General features: G+C 41.0%; 2 protein-coding genes across 6 annotated transcripts in view; both read right to left on the reverse strand.

The window, feature by feature from the left end:
* The window catches only part of pter (phosphotriesterase related), a 291456-nt gene that overhangs the window by 246793 nt on the left and 23487 nt on the right, over nt 1–21176 (reverse strand). The window lies entirely within an intron of this gene.
* mib1 (MIB E3 ubiquitin protein ligase 1) overlaps nt 1–21176 on the reverse strand; it is a 56629-nt gene that overhangs the window by 29873 nt on the left and 5580 nt on the right. For all 5 annotated transcript variants that reach the window (XM_062428731.1, XM_062428730.1, XM_062428729.1 and 2 more), the window contains exons 4-12: nt 17212–17316; nt 15948–16014; nt 15274–15478; nt 14633–14816; nt 13104–13248; nt 12853–12986; nt 11844–11951; nt 11509–11706; nt 11119–11270 (exon numbers count right to left, since the gene is read on the reverse strand). In XM_062428731.1, coding sequence (XP_062284715.1) covers nt 11119–11270; nt 11509–11706; nt 11844–11951; nt 12853–12986; nt 13104–13248; nt 14633–14816; nt 15274–15478; nt 15948–16014; nt 17212–17316 — 1298 coding nt within the window. The remainder of the gene's footprint in view (nt 1–11118; nt 11271–11508; nt 11707–11843; nt 11952–12852; nt 12987–13103; nt 13249–14632; nt 14817–15273; nt 15479–15947; nt 16015–17211; nt 17317–21176) is intronic.

Genomic DNA, 21176 nt, shown 5'->3' on the forward strand with positions numbered 1-21176 from the left:
ATTCTCGCCGCTATGCAAATGGCTATTGATCTGTCCCACCCCCCTCTGCAACAGAACAGCTGGTTTCACTGTAAACACAGACAGGTGAAGCTTGATCAGAGGAGAGAGGAGGTGAGAAAAGATGACCATAAAAACAGGGGTCTATGTGTGGGAAGAGAGAGAGAGAGAGAGATAAATAGATAGATAGAGAGAACGAGGGAGAGAGAGAGAGAGAGAGAGAGAGAGGTGGTGTTGGTTGGTGGGTGTGTGGGGGGGGGGGTGGTATAACCAGGACCAATCCACAAGTGCTGAGTGGGCATTAGCGCCTTCATGTGACCTATGGCCTGCCTCTGCGCCTAAAGCCCAAATCCTGCTCACAATAGCTTCCTGTTCCACTTGGATCACCCTCGTTTTCAAACATCAGCAAGCGCTCCAGCTAGCCACTGGGGACGTCGCTGACACCAGAGAGACAAGGGACAGGCAAGGGGGGGGTATATTATTGGTGCAAGTGAGAGGTGAGAAAAGGAGGGCCGATACTGAGAGCGGCGGTGATGTTAGAGGAGAACGAGATGGCGGGGAGGGAGACAGGCTGGAAGAGAAGTGGGAGGGGAGAAGTGAAAATGTTAAGTATGTCAGTGGCCATTGAGCTTATAGGTGCAACCCTGCTCCCAGGACATCATCATATAAGACAAGGTGCACACACAGGCGCCTTACACCACGGACTTTCTATCAAGGAGACAACTCTTCCCTTCTTTGCTGCATTTTTTTTTTGTTCCACTCCTTAATCTACCTCCTCAACATTTTTTTTCCTGGAAAGAGAAAAAGACCACCTTTTAACTGCTGTAAAAAAAAAAACTAAAAAAAAACGGGAGCACTGTTCCATCCCACTGATCCTCCTGGTTTCTCACAGTTGTCTGGAGGACAGCGGGGGGGCTATGGTATGGACTGCAAAACTTCTGTTATGTTCAGGGGCGGGGGGACTGGCTGTTCAGCCTTACATGGCAACCAAAGGAAAGCCTTGAGTGTTGAACTGAATTTACACTCAAAGTCACCTTACAGTGCAGACTACCATACTTGGGAGAAAGAACGGTGTGGAAAACTGTTCTGCACAGAACTTCCTGACCTTGGCAAAAGGTGAGAAAATTTCATACCTAAGATTACCTCCTTGGTGTACATACTTCTTTATGTACCCATATGAACATATGATAGCTATGGAATGTAAAGAAGTATGTATTCTTGGTGAGGTGCAAGTCCTCGTACTAGGAAAATTATGTTGGGCATATCTGTCTGAGAATTGTCTTGTGCTCTGCAGATTGTTAATGTGGCTGTGAACATGGTGTGAGGAAAAAATAGAAAGCAAAGTATACAGAAAGAGAGGGAGAGAGAGTGGGGGGAGAGGAGGAAAAGAGGGGTTTGAATGTGATAGGTAAAGCTCATACATTAGCTATACTGTCTCTGGGCAGTCTCACTGCAGCAATAATCGCTGTAGGGAACTCGCTGCTTTCTCAAACTGGCTGACTTAGCAAATAAAAATCTATCATCCAGGATTTGCCAAGACTTCATTGGACAATTATGTAAGTTTGCATAAAAAGATAGCAATCATGTTTTGTGTTTGTTCTGACAGCAGCGTGAGTTTAGTGCCCTACTGTAGCCACCTACACCAACTGAGGGCAAACAGGCACCTTGTGACATCGGCATACAAACTGGGCCTCCTTTCATTATTGGGTGATTTTACTGCATTAGAGCCCTTGAAATTCAGCCAGCTGCAACTTAGCACCAAGTTCAGCAAGCAGTCAGTGGTATGCTGGAGCTGCTCCTTAATACCATAATCTTTTCCAATGGTCACATATGGCTCAAGGGGAGAAAGCAAGGTGAAATCAGACCAAAACTTTGCCATTGTTGCTGGGTTTTTTTTGTTGTTGTTTAAAACATGCAATTGAACGAGTAGGAAATAGTTGCTGAGGCGGCAGATTGGAAAGGCACTGAGGCTGCTGCTGCCACAAGCTGGCCCTATCCTATTGCTGTATCATATGGCTTTCGTGTTAACAATCTTGTGTGTTTAACTATGACTGCCCTTCCTTTATGCTGCTGCCCTTACCCGCACCCCCACCCCGCATCAACCCGACTGCCCCCGTGCTCCCCTCCCTTCCCCTGATTCCTGCTCTCATTGTTCATGTTTGCTATGCTTGCCAAATGCTTTGCTGGACTGCATGGCAGTCAGATTAGACCATCAAAAAGTGACAATGCAGGATCAGGGTCAACTCTGGCCTGTCAGCTGATTCCAATTGTAGACTGCTTCAAACAAATAAAGGCAACAGAATATGGACAGAGGCACAGAGAGAAATGAAGCGAGGGGGGGAGGTGGGGAGCATTTTGCATGGCGAGCTATTCATATCTAGCACTCTCACCTATTCTGACCCCCTCTCTGGCCTGTGCCTGGATCATAGACATGGACTGCAACAGTTTTAGCACAGGTTTACCTCTCCTCTGCACCTCTTAAATGTAGACGCACTGCTCTGCTAAAGGACATTTTTTCCACTGCATTCTGTCTCCAGTTTGAAAAAGCTCATAAATAAAGAAATAAAATAGAAATGGAACAAATACAACTGTTACTATAACTAAATAAGCTTCCAATGCAATATGATAACTATTTGAGGCCTGATTATCAAACTAATGGCTCAGCATTTCTTAATATAAATTTACAGAAGTTCACTACTAACACCAAACCTTATAGGGATGTAAATTAAACAGTAAAACTAAAACACATTGGTGCACAGTATCTGCCTAAAATCAGGGTTTTTTTCTTAAATTACAATGTTGTTACATGATGCAGGCCTACAAAATTACTCCCACAGTGAAGCAATGAAAAAATGAACATATGCCACTATAATACGACATCTTTATTCTAATGAAGCATATGAGTGTAGGACCGACACACTCAATTACTGAGATTATGGATTAGTTAAAATATGGAGAAAAAAATACAAATATAAAGCTGTAAACAAAAAATTGTTCATAGTCTATGAATTTCTTCCTGTTACATTTTTTTCTCAGATGAAGTCATATTTAATGTATGAAGAATAAAAGAAAAGCCCCACTCAACATTTCTGAAGGGGAAGACTTTGAACTTCAAGGCATGACTTATATTAAATTCATTAGAATTTACAGTTTAATTGATGAATTATTGATTATTTAACAGCTGTTAATACTATAAATCCTTTTATAATTATTCATCTTTAAAAACAGATAAACTAGATAACAGAGAAAAGGTCACTTTAGTCCACCTGATCCAAAATGCATAAATTCTTCTTTTTTTTTCCTTTTTAAATTAGAGAACATCAGAATGAAGCTGCCTTTTCAGGATTTCTTTCCATTTTTTACCACTGTATGATTCTCTGTCTGTTTAGCTTTCTTTTCTGTCAAGACATCAGTGGCTCGTAAGAGTGCATGCCTTGCACTACGTGTTTCTCTCAGGCCCTCAATAGCAACGACCTGCTGTTTGAGTGACAAACACAGCAGATGCTGACATTATCAAATGCTCAGTGCCTGTCGTCCCCCCTGCTTTTGCCCTGTTATGGCCCTTAGACGAGGTGAGCAGCCGGGCCACCTGACTCTGAGAGATTGTGAGTGGGTGTGCGTGTGTAAGTGAGCAAGCATGAATGTGCATGTGTATGTTACAAATAGAACTGCCTCTGGTGTGCCATATCAAGCTGGCCCTATGTTGACCTCCGTCCTGTCTACAAGTCCTGCAGTATATGCCTCAGCTGTCGCTGCCCACTCTGAAAAACTCATTCGTGCCTTGGCAGAAAAAAAGTCAATAATTATGACAGCTGATGTTTCACATTCCACTTAAGAAATAGTGACCAAAAAAGTTATTAAGATTAATGAGAAAGAAATGGAAACAAATAAAAGAAATGGAACTAAATAAATGTCACTACAGTAAGACCAGACTACACTTTTTGGGAGGTAGCACAGATGCTAGAGAAGAAGGAAAAAAAAGTAGTGGTGGGGAAAAAGAAGTAAAACAGAGGAAAAAAATTGCTAACATGGGAAATGTTGTTTGATGTTGCTCTAATAGTTCTCATGATTGATCCACAACAGCCAAAAGCCTTAGGCAGTGACAACATACTTAAACAATATGATAAAGTTCTTCATGTGGGCGATACTGTGATCATTTTTGTATTAGCACGGGGATGGATTTTTTTGTAGTGAATGTTACAATATTGTACAACCGTAGAGGCCTGAAAAAGACATCAAACAATCTGCCCTCAGTCACTGTTCAAACAGTAGCGTCTCGCTATAAATCAGTCTCTAGGACTTAAATGACTGCTTTAAATTAATGTTTTGACTTGACACCCCAGAGTGCTGCTGTAGGAGCGTGAGTGAGAGAGCTTGTGTATGTGGTTATGCCTCTGCATTTGTCTGTTGGCCGTCTCGGTGACCGGAGCAGCAGCGCGCTTGCAGCAGGGCCCATCTGTCAGAGCCTGTAATTGCTTCATGACTCCAGGACATTTGACTCAAGTGCACTGCCACAGATTATTATTATCCTTTTCTCAGGAAACAATTTTTCTCACTCTCTGGGTGGGGGCCAGAATAAAACTTAAAAAGATAGCAAAGAGGATAAATAGTCTGCCTGGGAGACAGCAGAGGAGAAAGTTAGGTAAGGTTGATCAACTGTACCTGTGTGTTATTGGTGTGGTGGTAAATGGGGTGTAGTGTTCTAAATGTACCTGTGTGTCGCACAGAGTGGATGAAGGTGAACAGGCAGGAGAGAAAGCAAGAGAGAGATATAATCTAACAAAGTCCATTACAGCTACAAGGTGGACATTGTGATGAGCCACATAACACAGGTTTTAATAAGATGTTCAAATGCAACACAGCCTTTTTTCTGCTTTTGGTGTTACTGTAGTTCTGTTGGACAAACTTTACTGCAGTAGAGCTTTTGAAACACTTCATTTCACAGCACTTCTCACATCTGTTGCTGAACAAGAGATACCACAATGCTTTGCTAAAGCTGGTAAAATGGAACCAAATCACCTCTTGAATGGATTTGGTCCCCTTCAACCAGCTGTAGCTATGCTTTGATGACTACGAGAATCCCCCTTTTCGATGCCTTCAACGCAATCTCTGTAATGAAAGCGTGCCACTTCGTGATGATGACTGGTGTATGGTATTCCTCTACTGACAAAATCTGGAGTATCTGATTGTCATGTTCAATGCTAAAACTGTTTAATTTTTGACCAATAAAGTAACAAATCCCACCTTCAAACCTTTGGTATGGTCCCCTTTCCTGACTGAGTGTTGCCTCTCTGCCTCCAGAGAGATTGGTATTCTGTCCACACTATCAGTAGCTGTTTCAAAAATAGCAGGGGGTAGACGTGCAGCGTGTGCTATTTCAGAAACACGGCACTCACACGTCTGAGAATTTACGGCTGTCTTGCTAAGACACCTCCTAAACTGACTGTCACTGGATGCTAACAGTCAATTACACTGTGGGTGGGAACAGGCTAAAGAAAAAAAAATAAAGGAGACAGCTAATGCAGCTCGGCAGGGGTACAGCTGCACTGTACTGAGATCTGAAGAAGAAATACAAAAAAAATAGAGTGCAAGAAATAAAGAAGGGGCTAAATACAGTTCTTCAGAGTGTGTACGGTACAATACACACAAACAAACACACACTCGAGACTCTTTGGCCTCTTTCCTGTGAAGCCTCCTGCAGTGATGTTGGACAAGCTGGGGCAGATTGGAGCTAGATGCTCTAGAGGACAGAAGCTGAAAGCGCACATCACAGGAACATACCACTCGAAAACAGTTAGAGTCGCACAAATTCACTCGCTGTTACCGCAGAGCAGGCGGGAGGATTACAATAAACTCTGTTTGAACTATGCCTGCTGCACTGCCTTCTTTTCTCTTCTCTCCAGCTCAGCTTTCTTTTGTCCTACTAATTTTGGATATTTAAATATATGTCACACTGGCCTGTTCTCACACAACATAACCACAAAACACATAAATCACTGAAAGATTTGATTCAAAATTGATCTGAAATCAGTTTTTTGTCTAACACTGAATTGAGGACAGGTATAGAAATATCTACAGCATACAGAGATCAAGAGCTTAAAGCACCATAAAAAGCACTCTGCTCTTCTTTTCTCATGAATTGAAAGTGTTTTTTGTTGGACCAATAACCCTAAAAATCAACATGGGTAATGTGAGGCAATAGCTTACTCAATTACGGTAGTCAGAGTTGATTGGTCTAGTCTGAAATGAGCAAGACGGAGGGTGAAAAATTCCTAATCCAATCAACGGCAGCCATGAAGAATGAGTGAGTATAGCAGCAAAAACGCTAAAAAAACATTTTGCTGGTTTTTCTTCCTGGGCTCACAACACTACCTTCTATCCAATTGTGATCCCTGTTAAAATACTACTATTATAGTATTGGCACACTGTCTATAAGTTCCCACAGAGTGAACCATTATATTAGAAGTACTTCTTTTTTGGAGCACAGTGGGAAAGCTTGCAAAGCCCCTAATATCCTCAGGTGAGGCAATTACCATATGGGGTTTGCCTGTATGTCGCCATATTAAAAGAAAGCTGAGCGCTATAGGGGAGAGGGAGGAGGGCAAATATTACAAGGAGGTGACACGTAAAAGGGTACAGCCCGCTGCTGCAGGGCTTGTTTGGAGCCCGTTTATGAGTCATGGGCTATTAATCGTGTTGTTTACAGTATTGTAGCAGCTACTGACTTCAAGCTGCCCGAGGGAAAGACAGAGAGACGAGCCAGGCTCCCCTTGCAGGCTGAGGGCTGCGGTAAACACACACACACATACACAGAAAACACGCGACGTGGATGTCCGAGAAAATCCTCTCGCATGCACGTCACTACTGGTTATACCGACAGTTTCAATTTAGTAGCAATTGTAAAACTTAACAACCAGGTCTAATTTATGAGGAAATGCATTTACACTCTACAGTGGTGTTTCTCTGAGTAATGAATGAGGTGAAATATAGTTAAACTCCACAGTTCCTGCCACACCCCTCCTGTTTGTGGAGTTGATTTGTTTCAGGGATTGGGATCCAAAGCTGGAAGAACCTTCTGTCACCCACAGGGTTCCTCCTCTGTGCCCTTCCTCCATCTTCTTTCCACCACTGGAAGACCCACCTGCACTCTTCCAACACCCAGGCACATAACACACACTGCACGCACACACCAGAGACTGATGCACTCCACACTTGAATCCAAAAACATCCAAAGCATTTGACGATGATAACTTGCATCACTTACAGAGAGAGAGAGCAACAGAACACACAGGGGAAGCCAGTTTTTGTGTGTTTTACAGGAGTTTTTACTGTCATGGAGTTAATGGGAAATTATAGATTAGACTTGTTTAATCCACGTATGCCAGAACATTCTGTGCCGGTGCTCAATCTAAACATGAGGAGATAGATGAAAGTTGCTATCGGGAAGAAGTATTAACATCAATCGTTAAGCAGAGGGGTTTTTTCAGATCTTTCATCTGAGGGGGTCTCTGATCAGCTGCGACTACAAGCACTTCTTCATGACACTCATCAAGGGCACTTTTTAAGAAATATGAGTCTTTGGTAGGAATTCCTCTAAGCGCTCAATCGAAACAACTGCCTCTCCACTAAAAACACACCAGACAAGGTACTTTCACTTCAACCTAGGGAGAGATTTTCGAGGGCTTTAGGACTTGTGGACTGTCTCCCTGATATTGCAGGAGCTCGAGCGTGAAATAAAAGTAAATGGGCAGACTGGAGAAGGCGACATATATCTTCGTTTCTCTGAAGGCAAGGGGACAGAGTGTGTAGTCAAGCAAGCAACACACACGCGCGCACACACACACAACACGGCAGGGGCTCTGATACAGAAAATACTGTTCTCTAGCACTTTCGCCTCTTTGTCAATGAGTCCTACAGTAGACCAGCATCCTTTTCCTTTCTGAATCCTGGTATATATGTATAACCACAAACACACACACACACACACACACACACACACACACACACACACACACACACACACACACACACACACACACACACACACACACACACACACACACACACACACACACACACACACACACACACACACACACACACACACACACACACACACACACACAATGCTGTTGACATGCTGCTGATGTGCTGCAGTAAGCATATTGTCTCATTTCCGGTTGTCGGCTGAGTTACTGAGCATTTTTGCTGCTCTCAACTCAGTTAATTTTGCTGTAATCTTTATTACTACAGATAATTACCTGCTGTACATTTGAACTTACAATATTTTTTAATATCCGTAATGCAGGCTATTTAGTTTCAACTCTGCCAGTATGTGACCTTTCTTAAATAAGTTCACTATTGACCGTTTAAGTGTTAAACTGTGCAATAAAAAAACAAGAGCAGCCTTGTAATATTTCCCCTCCTTGGTTCTACAAAATCCAACTGTGACTGCTGAACATCTGGCCGGTTTTTTCTGTGCTCTGTTATTGATTTTTATTAATTACTGTCAGTTAATCGGACACAGTTTGAAAAAGATTTAAAATGTGGACGTTTATCAGACAGATCTCCATCTATATAATTACATTTAATTATAGAATTTCAAGGATCATCAGCTCTGGGGTGATCTGCCGAAGAGGATTAGGAGAACTAGTTCTGCGGCTTTATGAATTAAATAAATGTTATAAAAACACACTACTGTAGACTCACCTTTACTTTATACATTTTACACCTTGTGTCTTTCTGCCCATTAACTGATGTTCAAACTTATTCATCATTCATTAATTTTATATTTTATTCCCTGCTATTCTCATTTTTTAGCAGTATATATTGTGTAATTTGATTTTGAAAAATCCCATTTAAATAATTATTATTGTTATTTGAATCATGTTGTCTTTATCATGAACACCATTTGCTTCTTAAAAGAAAAGAAGAACAGTAACATTAACATATTGTCTTTAAGTTACTTCAATCAATTTATCAATCAATCTGGTTCGACATTAACCTCTTGAGCTCTAATTTTGAAACACAATGTTTTTTTATTTAAACGTGATTATTCTTTATGTCTTAATCAACCTGTTGATCAATGGGTCAATCGATCACACAGGAAACAGGCACTGGCATTAGATGATCTATTCTGCAGTGTGTCAGAGATGGAGGGCTGGGCCCGGCCGGCCTTGTGGTAGGTGGCAGGTGTTTTGCAGCCCTCTGACCTCAATTCAATTTGTCCTCACACCAATGGAATGAATGCCAGGGAAGGGGAATGAGACACCGCCCAGGACAACCACGTTCATGCACAAACAAACACGCATACAACACCAAAAGCACTGAGCAAAGGGAAGCAGCTACTTTTTCTAGAAATTACTCAGTCTATAACCTCAACCCTGTAACGTCAATGTCCATCACCTTAAGAGACCCTGGATGATCAACGTGATACAGACAGCCGTCTCTCTGAGCCATCTTTAATACACTCATGGTTGAGAGACAAGAATATAACAGCCAAAGAGTGGAGTAGCAACCTGCTGGAGCCAGAAATAGCTATGGCCAAGGACAAGGCGAACTGCTGCTGCTGCACAGGCCGGACACTTCAGGCCAGCCTCTGCTCACGGCGCACGCTGACGGACCAGCAAGAAACAAATGAACTTCAACTATATTAGCTACACTAATATAAAATCTAAATAAAACAGATGCTTTCAAGGCATCAAAAGTAGTCTAATGTCAGTTGGAGACCATACCATCTGTTGGCGAGATGGATGAAGCCTATAGGCCTGCTTCAAACTTCAATGTCAAACTAAATTAAATTTGATTAAATCTTATTGTAGGATTAAATGTGATCAGTGACATAGCGGCATCAAGCCTTTAGTTTTAACAGCTTTAAACTACTTTTAAATGTAAGTGAAATATGTGGAAGAATTCCAAACAAGGCAGTCGGTTAACTGTTGTTAACATTTGTTCAAAAGGAACATTTTAAGGGGAAGCATCACACAAGACTACAGTGGTGTGTAATTGCAAATAAGATCAGGAGGTGCTGAGTGAAAGCTGATTTATCTGTGAGTTTGATTTATATATTCTGAATATTTTATAGAGATTTTTGAGAGAATGCTGGAAATATGCAATACATTAAACTATGCCATAATAACAATTACATTTCAATGTTGCACCTTATAGGATTAAATGTCACAAATAAACTTGATTGAATAACCTGCAGGTGAATTTTATTTTTTTTAAACAAATTCAACAATTTGTGAAATTCTTAAGGCAGTATAGCGTTTTGACTCCTTAAAAGGATCCTGTGCCACAAAATGTGTTAGTCCACGTTTTATCTCCTCATTTAGACCTGTGGGGCGTGTTCTACCATATCAACAGAGGATGGTTGGGAAACAGATTACCGAGTAGTAACAGATCAGTGCTTCTGACATGTCCTCTGTCCTCTAACGGCTAAGAAGCAGAACATAAATGGTGTAATGGTAGTAGTAATTTTTCAAAGTTTGATAAGATGTGATAACTGTGGTGTTCTGAAATGTACCTTTTTCCTTTTTCCAGGACTGTTTCAGTTGCCAAACCAAATACCACATCAGATATTATTCAGTACTTGTGGCTAAATAAGCTAACTAACATGACTGCTGAAAATATTTGTGGTACGACTGCCTTGCATGCAGCTTAACAAAAGTAGTCTGCGGTCCATTCATTAATAAGGCTGAGAATCTTTAGGTCCCTCTAGGTGATTATAACTGAATTTATTTCTCATTGCGGTTCAATTGTTGATTTCCATACTTTTTGTTATAGGATTGCAAACCTTCTGAAATCCAATTAAAAAGTGTTGTGGATCAATACTGAATCATTTAAGAAAGAATCAAACTATATCCAAGAAACAATTATTTTTTCCACCTCTATTCATTATCTATGAATTCAGTGTGGACAGCAGAAATATACAAAGCTTTTGAGGTAGGCGTTTAAGATTCAGCATGTCTGTATCTAATCTAGGCTTTACTGAAAGCTTTAAGCAGACATTTATTGAGATTCAGAGGATGAGCTTACACAAATTCCATCTAAACATGATCAGGACCCTGGTAGATACCAAGCAGGTGTGACAGCAAGTAGTAGAAGATAAGTGTTTCATACCTGGGGTTTCCTCGCAGGGCGGCGTGATGCAAGGCGTTGAAGCCATTATTGTTGGTGATGGTGACATCTGCACCAGCTTCCAGCAGGACTGACAGCATGTCATCTCGTTTCTTGCTGATGGCATCGTGCAGGGGGGTGTCGCCCTCTGAATCCTAAAAGAGAAACCCTGTGTTACTTCTTTCTTGCTCCTCTTTTGTTTAACAATTTATGTTTGTTATGTATTATAACAAATATATTGTCAAACCATGTAGTGTATGACAATTAATGTAAACCCACACCATATTTGACAGGGTTGTTGTATATCATTGTTTCTGCATTGCTTTACTATGATGTCACAAGCCTTATCTTGAAGCATTTCTCAAAAAGTAAATATGTCACAGTGATAGATACCTGGAGGCTTGGGTGGCAGCCAAAGTCCAGCAGGGTTTTGACCACCTGCAAGTGGCCCTTGTTGACAGCTATGTGTAAAGGAGTCTGCCTTCGCTTGTTCCTGGCATTCAAGTCAGCACCGCCCCTTTGCAGCACCTCAATGACAGAGCCCTCATCGCCAAAGGCTGCATGGTGCACCGCCCGGTCTCCATCTTTGTCCTGAGTGCAGTGACACACCCGCATAAAGACTCAATGTTGTGTTTGTGAGTGGATTTCCACCCTTTTTTCAAATTTTGTGACATGCTTTGAATGAGTTGTGATGAATTTGTAAAAACCAAAACCTTAATTATACCAACCTCAGCCTCTAGGTCCACATTGTGTTTAAGCAGCAGCTTTAGAACATCCACGTGACCATTCTGACTGGCTGCCTGCATAGCAGTGTGTCCTGCACACTGCCCGTTCACCTATAAATACATCAAGAGTCAGAGTAAGAATGAGTGCACATGTCAATGTCATGTTTCACATTTAGATGCGTGTCTACTGAATTAGCTGTTCACCAGAGGCACTAAGAGATTGGTGAGGGTGTGTTGTGCGCGCACGGCTGTTTGTGCATGTTTCATCACCAACTGCAGCACAGCAAAAACTCGGAGCATAAATATTAATGTGGACTCCTTTGGGAGTCTCGAGACGTCTCTTGTCCTGGCAGGCGGATCACTTGGCCGGGCTCAGTGTGCTCAGCTTTAAGCAAACAATTCCACTGAAAGGCAGTAGGGCATCTGGCCAGCCTTCACCACACACACACACACACACACACACACACACACACACACACACACACACACACACACACACACACACACACACACACACACACACACACTTCACTCTCTCTTGCTCTGAGTGAAGACAATATTGCAGACTTGACATAACTAGTCCTTTTAACCTATACAGGGCACAGGCTTTCTGTCCTCTGGCAAACGGGTGTTTCCCTGGCCTGAAGCCTGTGTCAGGACAACCACATCTGCAACCACATGGGGTTTGCAGATCTCAACTTGTTTCTGAGAGTGAATCGGGTCTGTGCTGCAGTGCACACCAATGCTCTTTTGTGCCTCCTCTGGGCCCTGCCTTAATGCTTTTCGGATAGAGAGAAGTGCAGGAGTGGGAGGATCTCAGAGTCCTCTCAGCCTCCTCAATATACTGAGAGCAGAGCAGAACGCAGCCAGGGGTATTCCAGCTCCAATTATCAGTGTACTCAGATCTTTTGTATGTGTTTATTGGCAAAAATATTTGATTTCCATTAAAACCTAAATTAGAGATTCAGCAACCGTGGATACAACATTTTACACTTTAACATTTTACACTTACATCCACATCAGGTCTCTTTAGAATATCCTCCACCTTGGCCAAGTCTCCGTTGGCTGCGGCCTTGACTAACTCCTCATTGATGTCTCCGGATTCCTGTGTCTCAAATAGTTTCTTCAGCAACTGAGAAAGACGCTCTGGCCAAACAGGGGGAACACATCAGAAAGTGATAGTTGTCAGGAAACAGGTCACAGGAAGGACAAAGAATTAAGATAACACTCTGCTCAATGTCAGTAGTGCATGTTTGTACATACCTCCAGAGGCATTGCTAACAGCAGACCCTGATGGAGCAATCTTGGTGACAGCGGCTGGATTGTACGTCCAAGAGGTTCCACAAACCTCGACCTTCAGGTCACTGTCAGAGTAGATCTGCTGCACACGGCCCACCTTGCCTAGGGTCTGTTAGTAAATGTAGTGACAAAATCATTAGTATCTGGATGGTTTTTGTCTATGGGTATGTGCTATATAACACAATCTGAAAATGCTAAAAGGCAAACCATAAGGAATGATAGAGAGGGATTGTGGAAAATAACTTATAAATAGAGGTGGGAGGAATAGATAAAGAGGAGAAAATACCACCTCAACAAAGCAATTGTCCTACATGGAGCTGAAACAAAGCTCTTTGCAAAAATACAAATCGACAGAAAAAAACATATTAGAGATTTAAGTTCTCATTATTCAAAGGACATTAACTTGTATGATTAAGAAGATGGATATAAAGGAGAGAGACCCTTCTACTTGCTGGCTAGACCATTCCTCATCTATACAGCCTGCACAGAGAGGACCAAACAAAATGCTTTCCGATTTTGAATCATATCATCTCGATCCAGGCTATATGAGAAAGAGGCACTTTGAGTCTGTCGAGCGGGGTCTGGGACTGTCCTGGAGGATGCCATCAATAACGTAGACTGCTGCAGCAGAAGCAGCAGCGGGCGGCAAACAGCCGTGGTTAGTGATCAAAGCTACAACCCATCTCAGGGTTTTTAAGGCTCATTAGCTGCTGAGGGGGGCCAGTTTGGCAGGGACAAGTGGCATATTGGAATAGACTGGCGTTACATAACCTCAGGCGTGTTGAGCAGCAATGAATAAACTTCATAATAAGGGGAAGAATAAATTCTTGTTGAGACAGGAAAAAAGATAATAAGAAAGGTGGCAAAACAGCCACAGAATGATTTGAGGGGAGGGATCATGCGACTGCATGTCGATAACACTGAGACTTCCTACAGAGAAGATGAAGGAGTAGTACTGCCAAGTGAGAGGGGAACAGCAGAAAATTACACAGACGGTTAGAAACACTGAGCCTAATTTACAGGATCTTGCACACAAATGTTATGTCTCTGATGAAGTCAAACTCAATTTGAGATTAAAAAAAAGCAACCGGTGCCAATATCAATAGCAATAATATTCTCCAATTTTCAGTGTCAAAAGACAACTTCTCTGACCACTTAAAAATTAAACTATCTACTGGAGTGGAACTTAGCTTTGAAGATTGTTTTGCTTATCATTCAAGAGGTTTCATCCAGATGAGTGGTTTTCAACCTTACCATTACAGTCCAGTAGATAGTTTTATTTTCTGCCTTATATGTTGCAGTGACTGGACGAATGAGATCAATCCATACAGACAATACATTTCTAATATCCATTCTGAAAATTATAAAATCATCATATGATCAAATCAGGCACATGTGATAGCATTTCATTTAAATCTATATTTTAAGTTTCACTGCCTTCTATGAGGCGTTTAAATTTGCCCAAATATGTAAAAGCACTTCCAAACTCTTACAGGCAACATGGCCTCAGCCCACTCTCCGTGGCCTCGTTGTAGGAGCTTGATGCGGTCGATGTCATAGCAAATCTGGACCAGGTCTCCAACTAGGAACTGGGAACTGCCCCCCTCTGCTCCAGCTGCCACATCACCACTGCGCACCACATTGGCCTTTGTCAGCACTGCTGGGTTGAATGTCCACCTGAGGAGGCAAAAAATGAACCCATTCAAGAAAGACACAGATCATAAAACATGATATCTAACAAATATATGTGAGTATTTGCAATCTACAGTTAAGTAAAAAAAATATGTATGTGCAAAAAGAACATGGTTAAAGTATCCAAAGAGCACTCTTAATTATTGTGTGATGTGGTAACTAAATTTTAATCAATAGTAGAAGCAGACAAAAAAAAATAGTATGTTTACATTTAGAAAGCTTTTTCAGAACTTCCACTTAAATTATATATTTCCATACAAATTGACATAGACTTTTTTAGAGTATCTTCTCTCAAGTGTTACAAATGATGATTAGATCTTGCAGTGAAGATGTACTTACAAGTTAAGGAGAGAACTATGCTGATGAGATAATGCAATCCCAATCACTGGGAGGTATTAAATCTGTGCAAATCCATCTAAGCTCACTCAATCAGCAAACTCACCTGTTCCCACTGGGGTACTGAACCACAATGTCGTGGTCTTCATCGATGCCACATACTGTTCCGGTGGTGGTGAGGGTCTCGAACATGCCGTCAGTCCACCCCCCGTGGCCATGCTGGAGGGACTGGACAATCTCTAGGTCCAGGTCAATGTTGACCAGGTCTCCGATCTGAAGACCGCCAGGATTTCTGTTGCCATTCTGCTCACCTAAGAAATAAACGTTGAGTTAGGTCTGTTCATAGTGAAACTGCAGTGTTTGTATTGATTTTGCATATCAAGATTTAGAATGTGCAAGTGATAATAACAGAAGTATAGAAATATAAAAAGATAAACACATTTTAGAGATCGTGAATAATCTTTGAGAAAACATTTATTCAAATACATATAAGGTTTCACTGTGATAACAACAAAATTATGGTTAAGCTTCACGACAAGGAATACATGTAAAAAATCCCTCATATAGTAACAGCTGATTACTGGAATTAGTGTATCTGCATGGCCTGAGCTTGTGCTTGCTTTTTGCAGTCAGGGGACAATGTGGTGCTGCCATCTAGTGGCCAGACAAAATTAACTGCAACTGAAACTCCCCTAATGCCCTTGAAATCACTGCACCAGAACGATGGGTGAGAGAATTGGTGCAATAATGACGATGGACACATATCACTGGCTCACTTACCTAAAACGGGACAGTGGTCTCTGTAAAACGAGCCTCCTTTGGCATCCTGAACACATTTCAGGTCCGACTGTCAGAGAAAAGACAGAAAGGGTCGGATAATTAGCCAGGGTAATTTCATTAAAAGGAGCACAGTCATGAATAATGAAGCAGAGAATTTACACACTTCAAGCTGCAGTGGCAGTGTAGTTGCCTAGAATACTAACAATAGCTGTACCCTAAGTGTAAGAAAGGACAATGAAACCCTATATTTCTGCAGAGAGAAAGCGTCATATCATTTGTGATGACTCAGGTGAGAAGACACTGTGGCATAGTTAAAGGGCAGAGATGATTGTAAGGCAGAGCGAACATTCCTCTGTTGTGATGGAACACCAAACTACTGAATATAACAAGTCTCAACAAATTACTAACGCAAGTCCATCTAACTGTACCCTGCGAGCAGGGCACGTTTGATCTTATGATTTTATGTGCACAGAGCAGACATTACAGAACAGGAAAAGGTGTTGGCCTCATACACTGCATACACTAATCTGCAGTCTCTATGTTTGTTTGCAGGATTTGCCCACTATCTCAATAAAGACACAAATTAAAACAGTCTAGATGGGGGGTCTAATCCATGATTTATTTAATCCACAAGCAGATGCCATCTACCTTCCTCTCCAAAGCATTTAAACCTATTAGAATGACAAAGGACAAATCTGTTATGCAATGGAGAAACCCGATTGGCCACTTTCATAAAAAGGCAAGGCCAGTCTCCACCAATAAGGAAGATGCTTCTCATTTGGGACGCGTGTGTAGCGGCACCCGCAACAACCCCAAGAGAATGTCCCCCTCCTCTAAAGTTGACCTCCATGTTCACTCTTTCCCCCTAAAAAGCAGAAAGAACAGATTGCCTTTATCATGCAGATACCTTCCCCTTCCAGCTGCCTGCACAATGGTGCCTTACTCATGCTGGCTGCGTGGCTCTCACAAAGGCCTGGCAGCAAAAGAAAGGGCCACAGCCCTGCGGTCAAACACAAAAGCCACCTGACAGCTGATCTTTTGTGAGACTTTGTGTGTGTGTGTGTGTGTGTGTGTGTGTGTGTGTGTGTGTGTGTGTGTGTGTGTGTGTGTGTGTGTGTGTGTGTGTGTGTGTGTGTGTGTGTGTGTGTGTGTGTGTGTGTGTGTGTGTGTGTTGTGTGTGTGTGTGTGTGTGTGTGTGTGTGTGTGTGTGTGTGTGTGTAGGGTGGGGGGCTGAGGATGTGGGTCAGACTGGAAGTTTGCTTACCATTCCCTCAAAGCCAACTCTGTACAGGTTCTTGGCCCCATTGTCCCACAGTACGTAGGCAGCACTGTGAGGGCTGGCTGCACTCCAGTCCTGGATCTCTGTCACCTGTGGAGGAGGAGGAGGAGGAGGGATGAGATTAGAAAGACTAAAAAGGACACATTGAAAACAGATTGTTTTGAGTTTTAATTATAATATCAGCACAATTTCTTGGCAAACTATATGCGAAAACTGAATCTTTTGAAAAGAATGGGATTGTTTTATCAGTGGGAGGCTTCAAGCTGGTGTTTTTCATCTTAAAACCTCACTATGACAGCAAATCTGACACTTTATTGATCCCTTTAGGGAAATTATCTTTTTGCTGGCTGCCTTCAAATGGAAGCTAACAGTAAAAGGTTGGACTGCAGAACAGCAAGCCTGAAGCCAAGTAAGCATTTACTGGCTAGCTCAAAAAAAAACAAAAAAAAACTTCAACAAGGAAGATGTCTGCTGACACAAGTTGAACTTGGGGTCCTCTGATTGAAGGGACCAGTGTCCTCTGGCCAGTCACAATTTGCTCCCGCAGGCTGAAGAGTTTCAGTTTTGAGTGCTGTGTCTTTCAGACATGGTCACAGATTGCGTGACATAAAGAACAAAAGTAGTTGGCAAGTTGTCGTAGTGAATCTGTATCTATTTTTGTTTGCAAAGAAAACAAAAAACAAGAGAAATGAAAGCCTAGTTCAGCTAGACTGCAGTCACTGTGGGAAACAATGCTTATCACAACCAACAACTTTTTGATGTATGACTTTCTGTCCAAAAATAGTATTATTTTGTTTATTGTGGGTTTCAGAAAACTCTTCCTCCCTATTGGAAAATAAATTAGACTGACTTGTTTTTCCCCTAATAAGTAATGCAATCAGAATTCAGGTATCAGATTATGGCCAGCTACATCATCGGGTCCTAAACATCAATATCTATGTATGTTTCCATCAATTAAGATTATGCTAGTATATTCTAGAGATAATGTCATTAGTGTCTTCATACTGCTATACAAACAAAACCTTTACTTTTAAATGAATAATAAGGCCTTATACTACTTGTTCCCACAGTGAAATCTACAGTACAGAGCTAAAAAATAAAAGCTGCTGTCCTCAACTCTAGCCTGTACATTTATAAAATGATTCAATCTTTTAATCAATTAAAACAATCACCAAGCACTCCAACAAACATATTTGACACAGTTTCACTGAGGCTTTTCTTAAATTGATACTTAGTGTATAACATTACATGACTAATGCTATATCTGTTGTTTGTGGTGAGAAGTTGCATTTTTGGCTAAAATATTTTGAAGCGTACTTTAAACCAAGCAAAATGAGTGTGTTGCAGGCATAAATAAGCAATGAGTTATGAATGGAGGACTGTAAAATAGATTCAAATTTGGAGCACTGGTGGAGTGCCTGTTCAAAATGTGTCTGTTTGGAATGGGCTGATCACTTGCCCTCTGGTCGCTACTTCAACGCGTGGAAAAGTGAATGCGGTTGATGTGGGGTGTGAATGAGTATATACACCAACAACATGAAAGAAACGAATATGCTATTATACACAGATGTTATAAATAAGTACTCTAAACAAAAAGGATTCTAAAATAAAGTGGATTGACTATATTGGGGTCCTAATCTTCGGTCTCTCTCTGACATGCGGGTGTTAGCTGGCAGAGCCCTGAAGTTCTGCCCTGCCCCTGCACAGAGTGGAGTGGATCACTGGTCGCTGATTTAGTCAAAGTTTATCAATATGAAACATATTAAATTGCACCCAATTCAACACTGCACTCCTTTGGTCCCCAACATCCGCCAAGCAAGCAGCCAATCAGATGAATGGCTCTCGAGATATGTGAAGGACAAACACACGTACAGAGATTTCTTCCTTTAGAGAGATACGGTCGGGATTTTCACATGAGACCAATGACCATTCTCTCACACAAGCGGCACAATACTTTCGTTAGATTGAGAAAACTGTCAAGAGAAGAGCTGCAGTGGAGTAGATTAATTCTTTAATTAAAAGCTGTGCCTTAAGTAAACACAGAAATCAAATCGTTAAATTATTTTCAGGCTGCTTCCAGAGGTAATAGATTAATGGGCCTTAGGAGGTAATATTCTTGCTAAACTAACGAAACATCTAAGCTGCAGGACATGTAAAAGTAGTTTTCTGGAGAGCATATTGCTTACAGCGTCATAAAACAGTAATGAGATATGCCATTAAATAACACAGCAAAATGAAGTCTTAAATTGCCTGGAGGGACTCTTAAATTGAATGCTCTGAGGTCTGGACCAGAGTCAAAATACAAGCACTTTACAGCAGTTACAGTATGAATCTAAATAGACTGAGCTAAACAAATTCAACCTCATCTGACATTGTATTACTTTCTAATGATGTATTTAAGCCTGGAATAACCTGCAGCAAGGAAATCTGTTCTGAACCCCAGTAAAGATGAATAGTAATCAGCAGCATGAAACTAAGGGAAAAGGTTTTTTCAATAGCAGATTTTTCTACAAGTTCCTATTATCATTTCTAAGAATTTATTAATTACAATTTGGATAATTTTCCAACATGCACTTTTTAAGAAATTATTAAAGAAAACCTACTGTCAGAACATAGGTTTTCCACTTATTCTGGATTATTGGCTATAGCTGCTAATGACCAGAGCTAATATTATTATTTCCTTCACTTCTGGGAAAATTATGCTGAAACTTCACTGTCAATTTTTTTTTTTTTGGTGAAGAAAACCACACAAAAAAATGTTCATTGAATTGTCACTCTCCACTCTGGCTACAGGTAGGTGACGTTCATATAATGTTGACATAGTTATAAGACATTATAAGTTATGAGACAAGTTGATTTTTGTCAATCGTAGCATTCATTACGATTTGAATGTTAGTTTGTTTTTTAAACATCATGACAAATATATTAGTTATCTTGATTATTTCAGGGCAGCAGTAACTTCAAATACAGCCAGCTAGGCAACATAGGACTGGACTGTTTTTGTTTTCTTCTTTGCCTATAATACCTCCATGCTACACACATGTTGAGTCAGGCCTTGCCCTTCCTGTTTTCGCAGACGCTTCTGCAAGTTTCAAGTCAAATCATATCCTGGGATACAAGTTTGTTTTTCCTCCCCGGGATTGTTTTGTAAAAGGGTTTCTTGTTTTTTTGCTTATATGCAACCCTTACTGGTGGTAATGCTCTCTTCAGTAGCACATGTGTAGTTCTGAGAGTTTTCTAGCAGGCTCAGTGCCTTTAAGCAGCCTTTTCATTCAGCAAAAAACAGAAAGGTATTTACACACTAAAAGCTCATTTGTGAAACTGGTTTTCTTTCTTTTTTTTAATCCACTGATCCTTGTACATAGCACCTTTTGCTTTAATGAAGATGCCGGCTACTCTTAAGTGGCTTGTACACTGATAAGCTCTCAGGTGATGTAGATAGTGACTTTAAAAAAGTGGCAAAGATGATATGTTTTTTTCACTGTATGAAAAGGGTCTGAAATTAACACCTGCCAAGCCCCAAATGTGGGTAGAATTCCATTTGGCTTGTAAATCTCAGAAGGCGATCAGCCACACTGGCATGTCAATGAAATACCAAAATAATCATGTGTAATTAAATATCTGGCATGATGGCTCTGAGGAAATTACTGTTTTTAAATGTACTCTACAAATAAAATTTATTTGATTTAATTAACTTTGATCAATATATAAAAAATAATTTGGCTTCAAATTTTACTCTGGCCTCTTCTTTAAGTTTGCATTCAACATAATATCTTATTATTGCAATGAAATGTACTGAAACAAATGTAAAAGTGACACAAAAAGGCAATTTATTATTTTGGCCGGCTGGTGGATTTTTACCACCTACCAGTCTACCCTAGGCTAGTCAAAAAGTCAATTTCGGACACTGTGTATGGGAAAAATTAAAGCCAGAGGCCTCCTTGCAGGCA

This window comes from Scomber scombrus, chromosome 11 (genome assembly GCF_963691925.1).
Source record: "Scomber scombrus chromosome 11, fScoSco1.1, whole genome shotgun sequence".
Classification (NCBI taxonomy): Eukaryota; Metazoa; Chordata; class Actinopteri; order Scombriformes; family Scombridae; genus Scomber; species Scomber scombrus.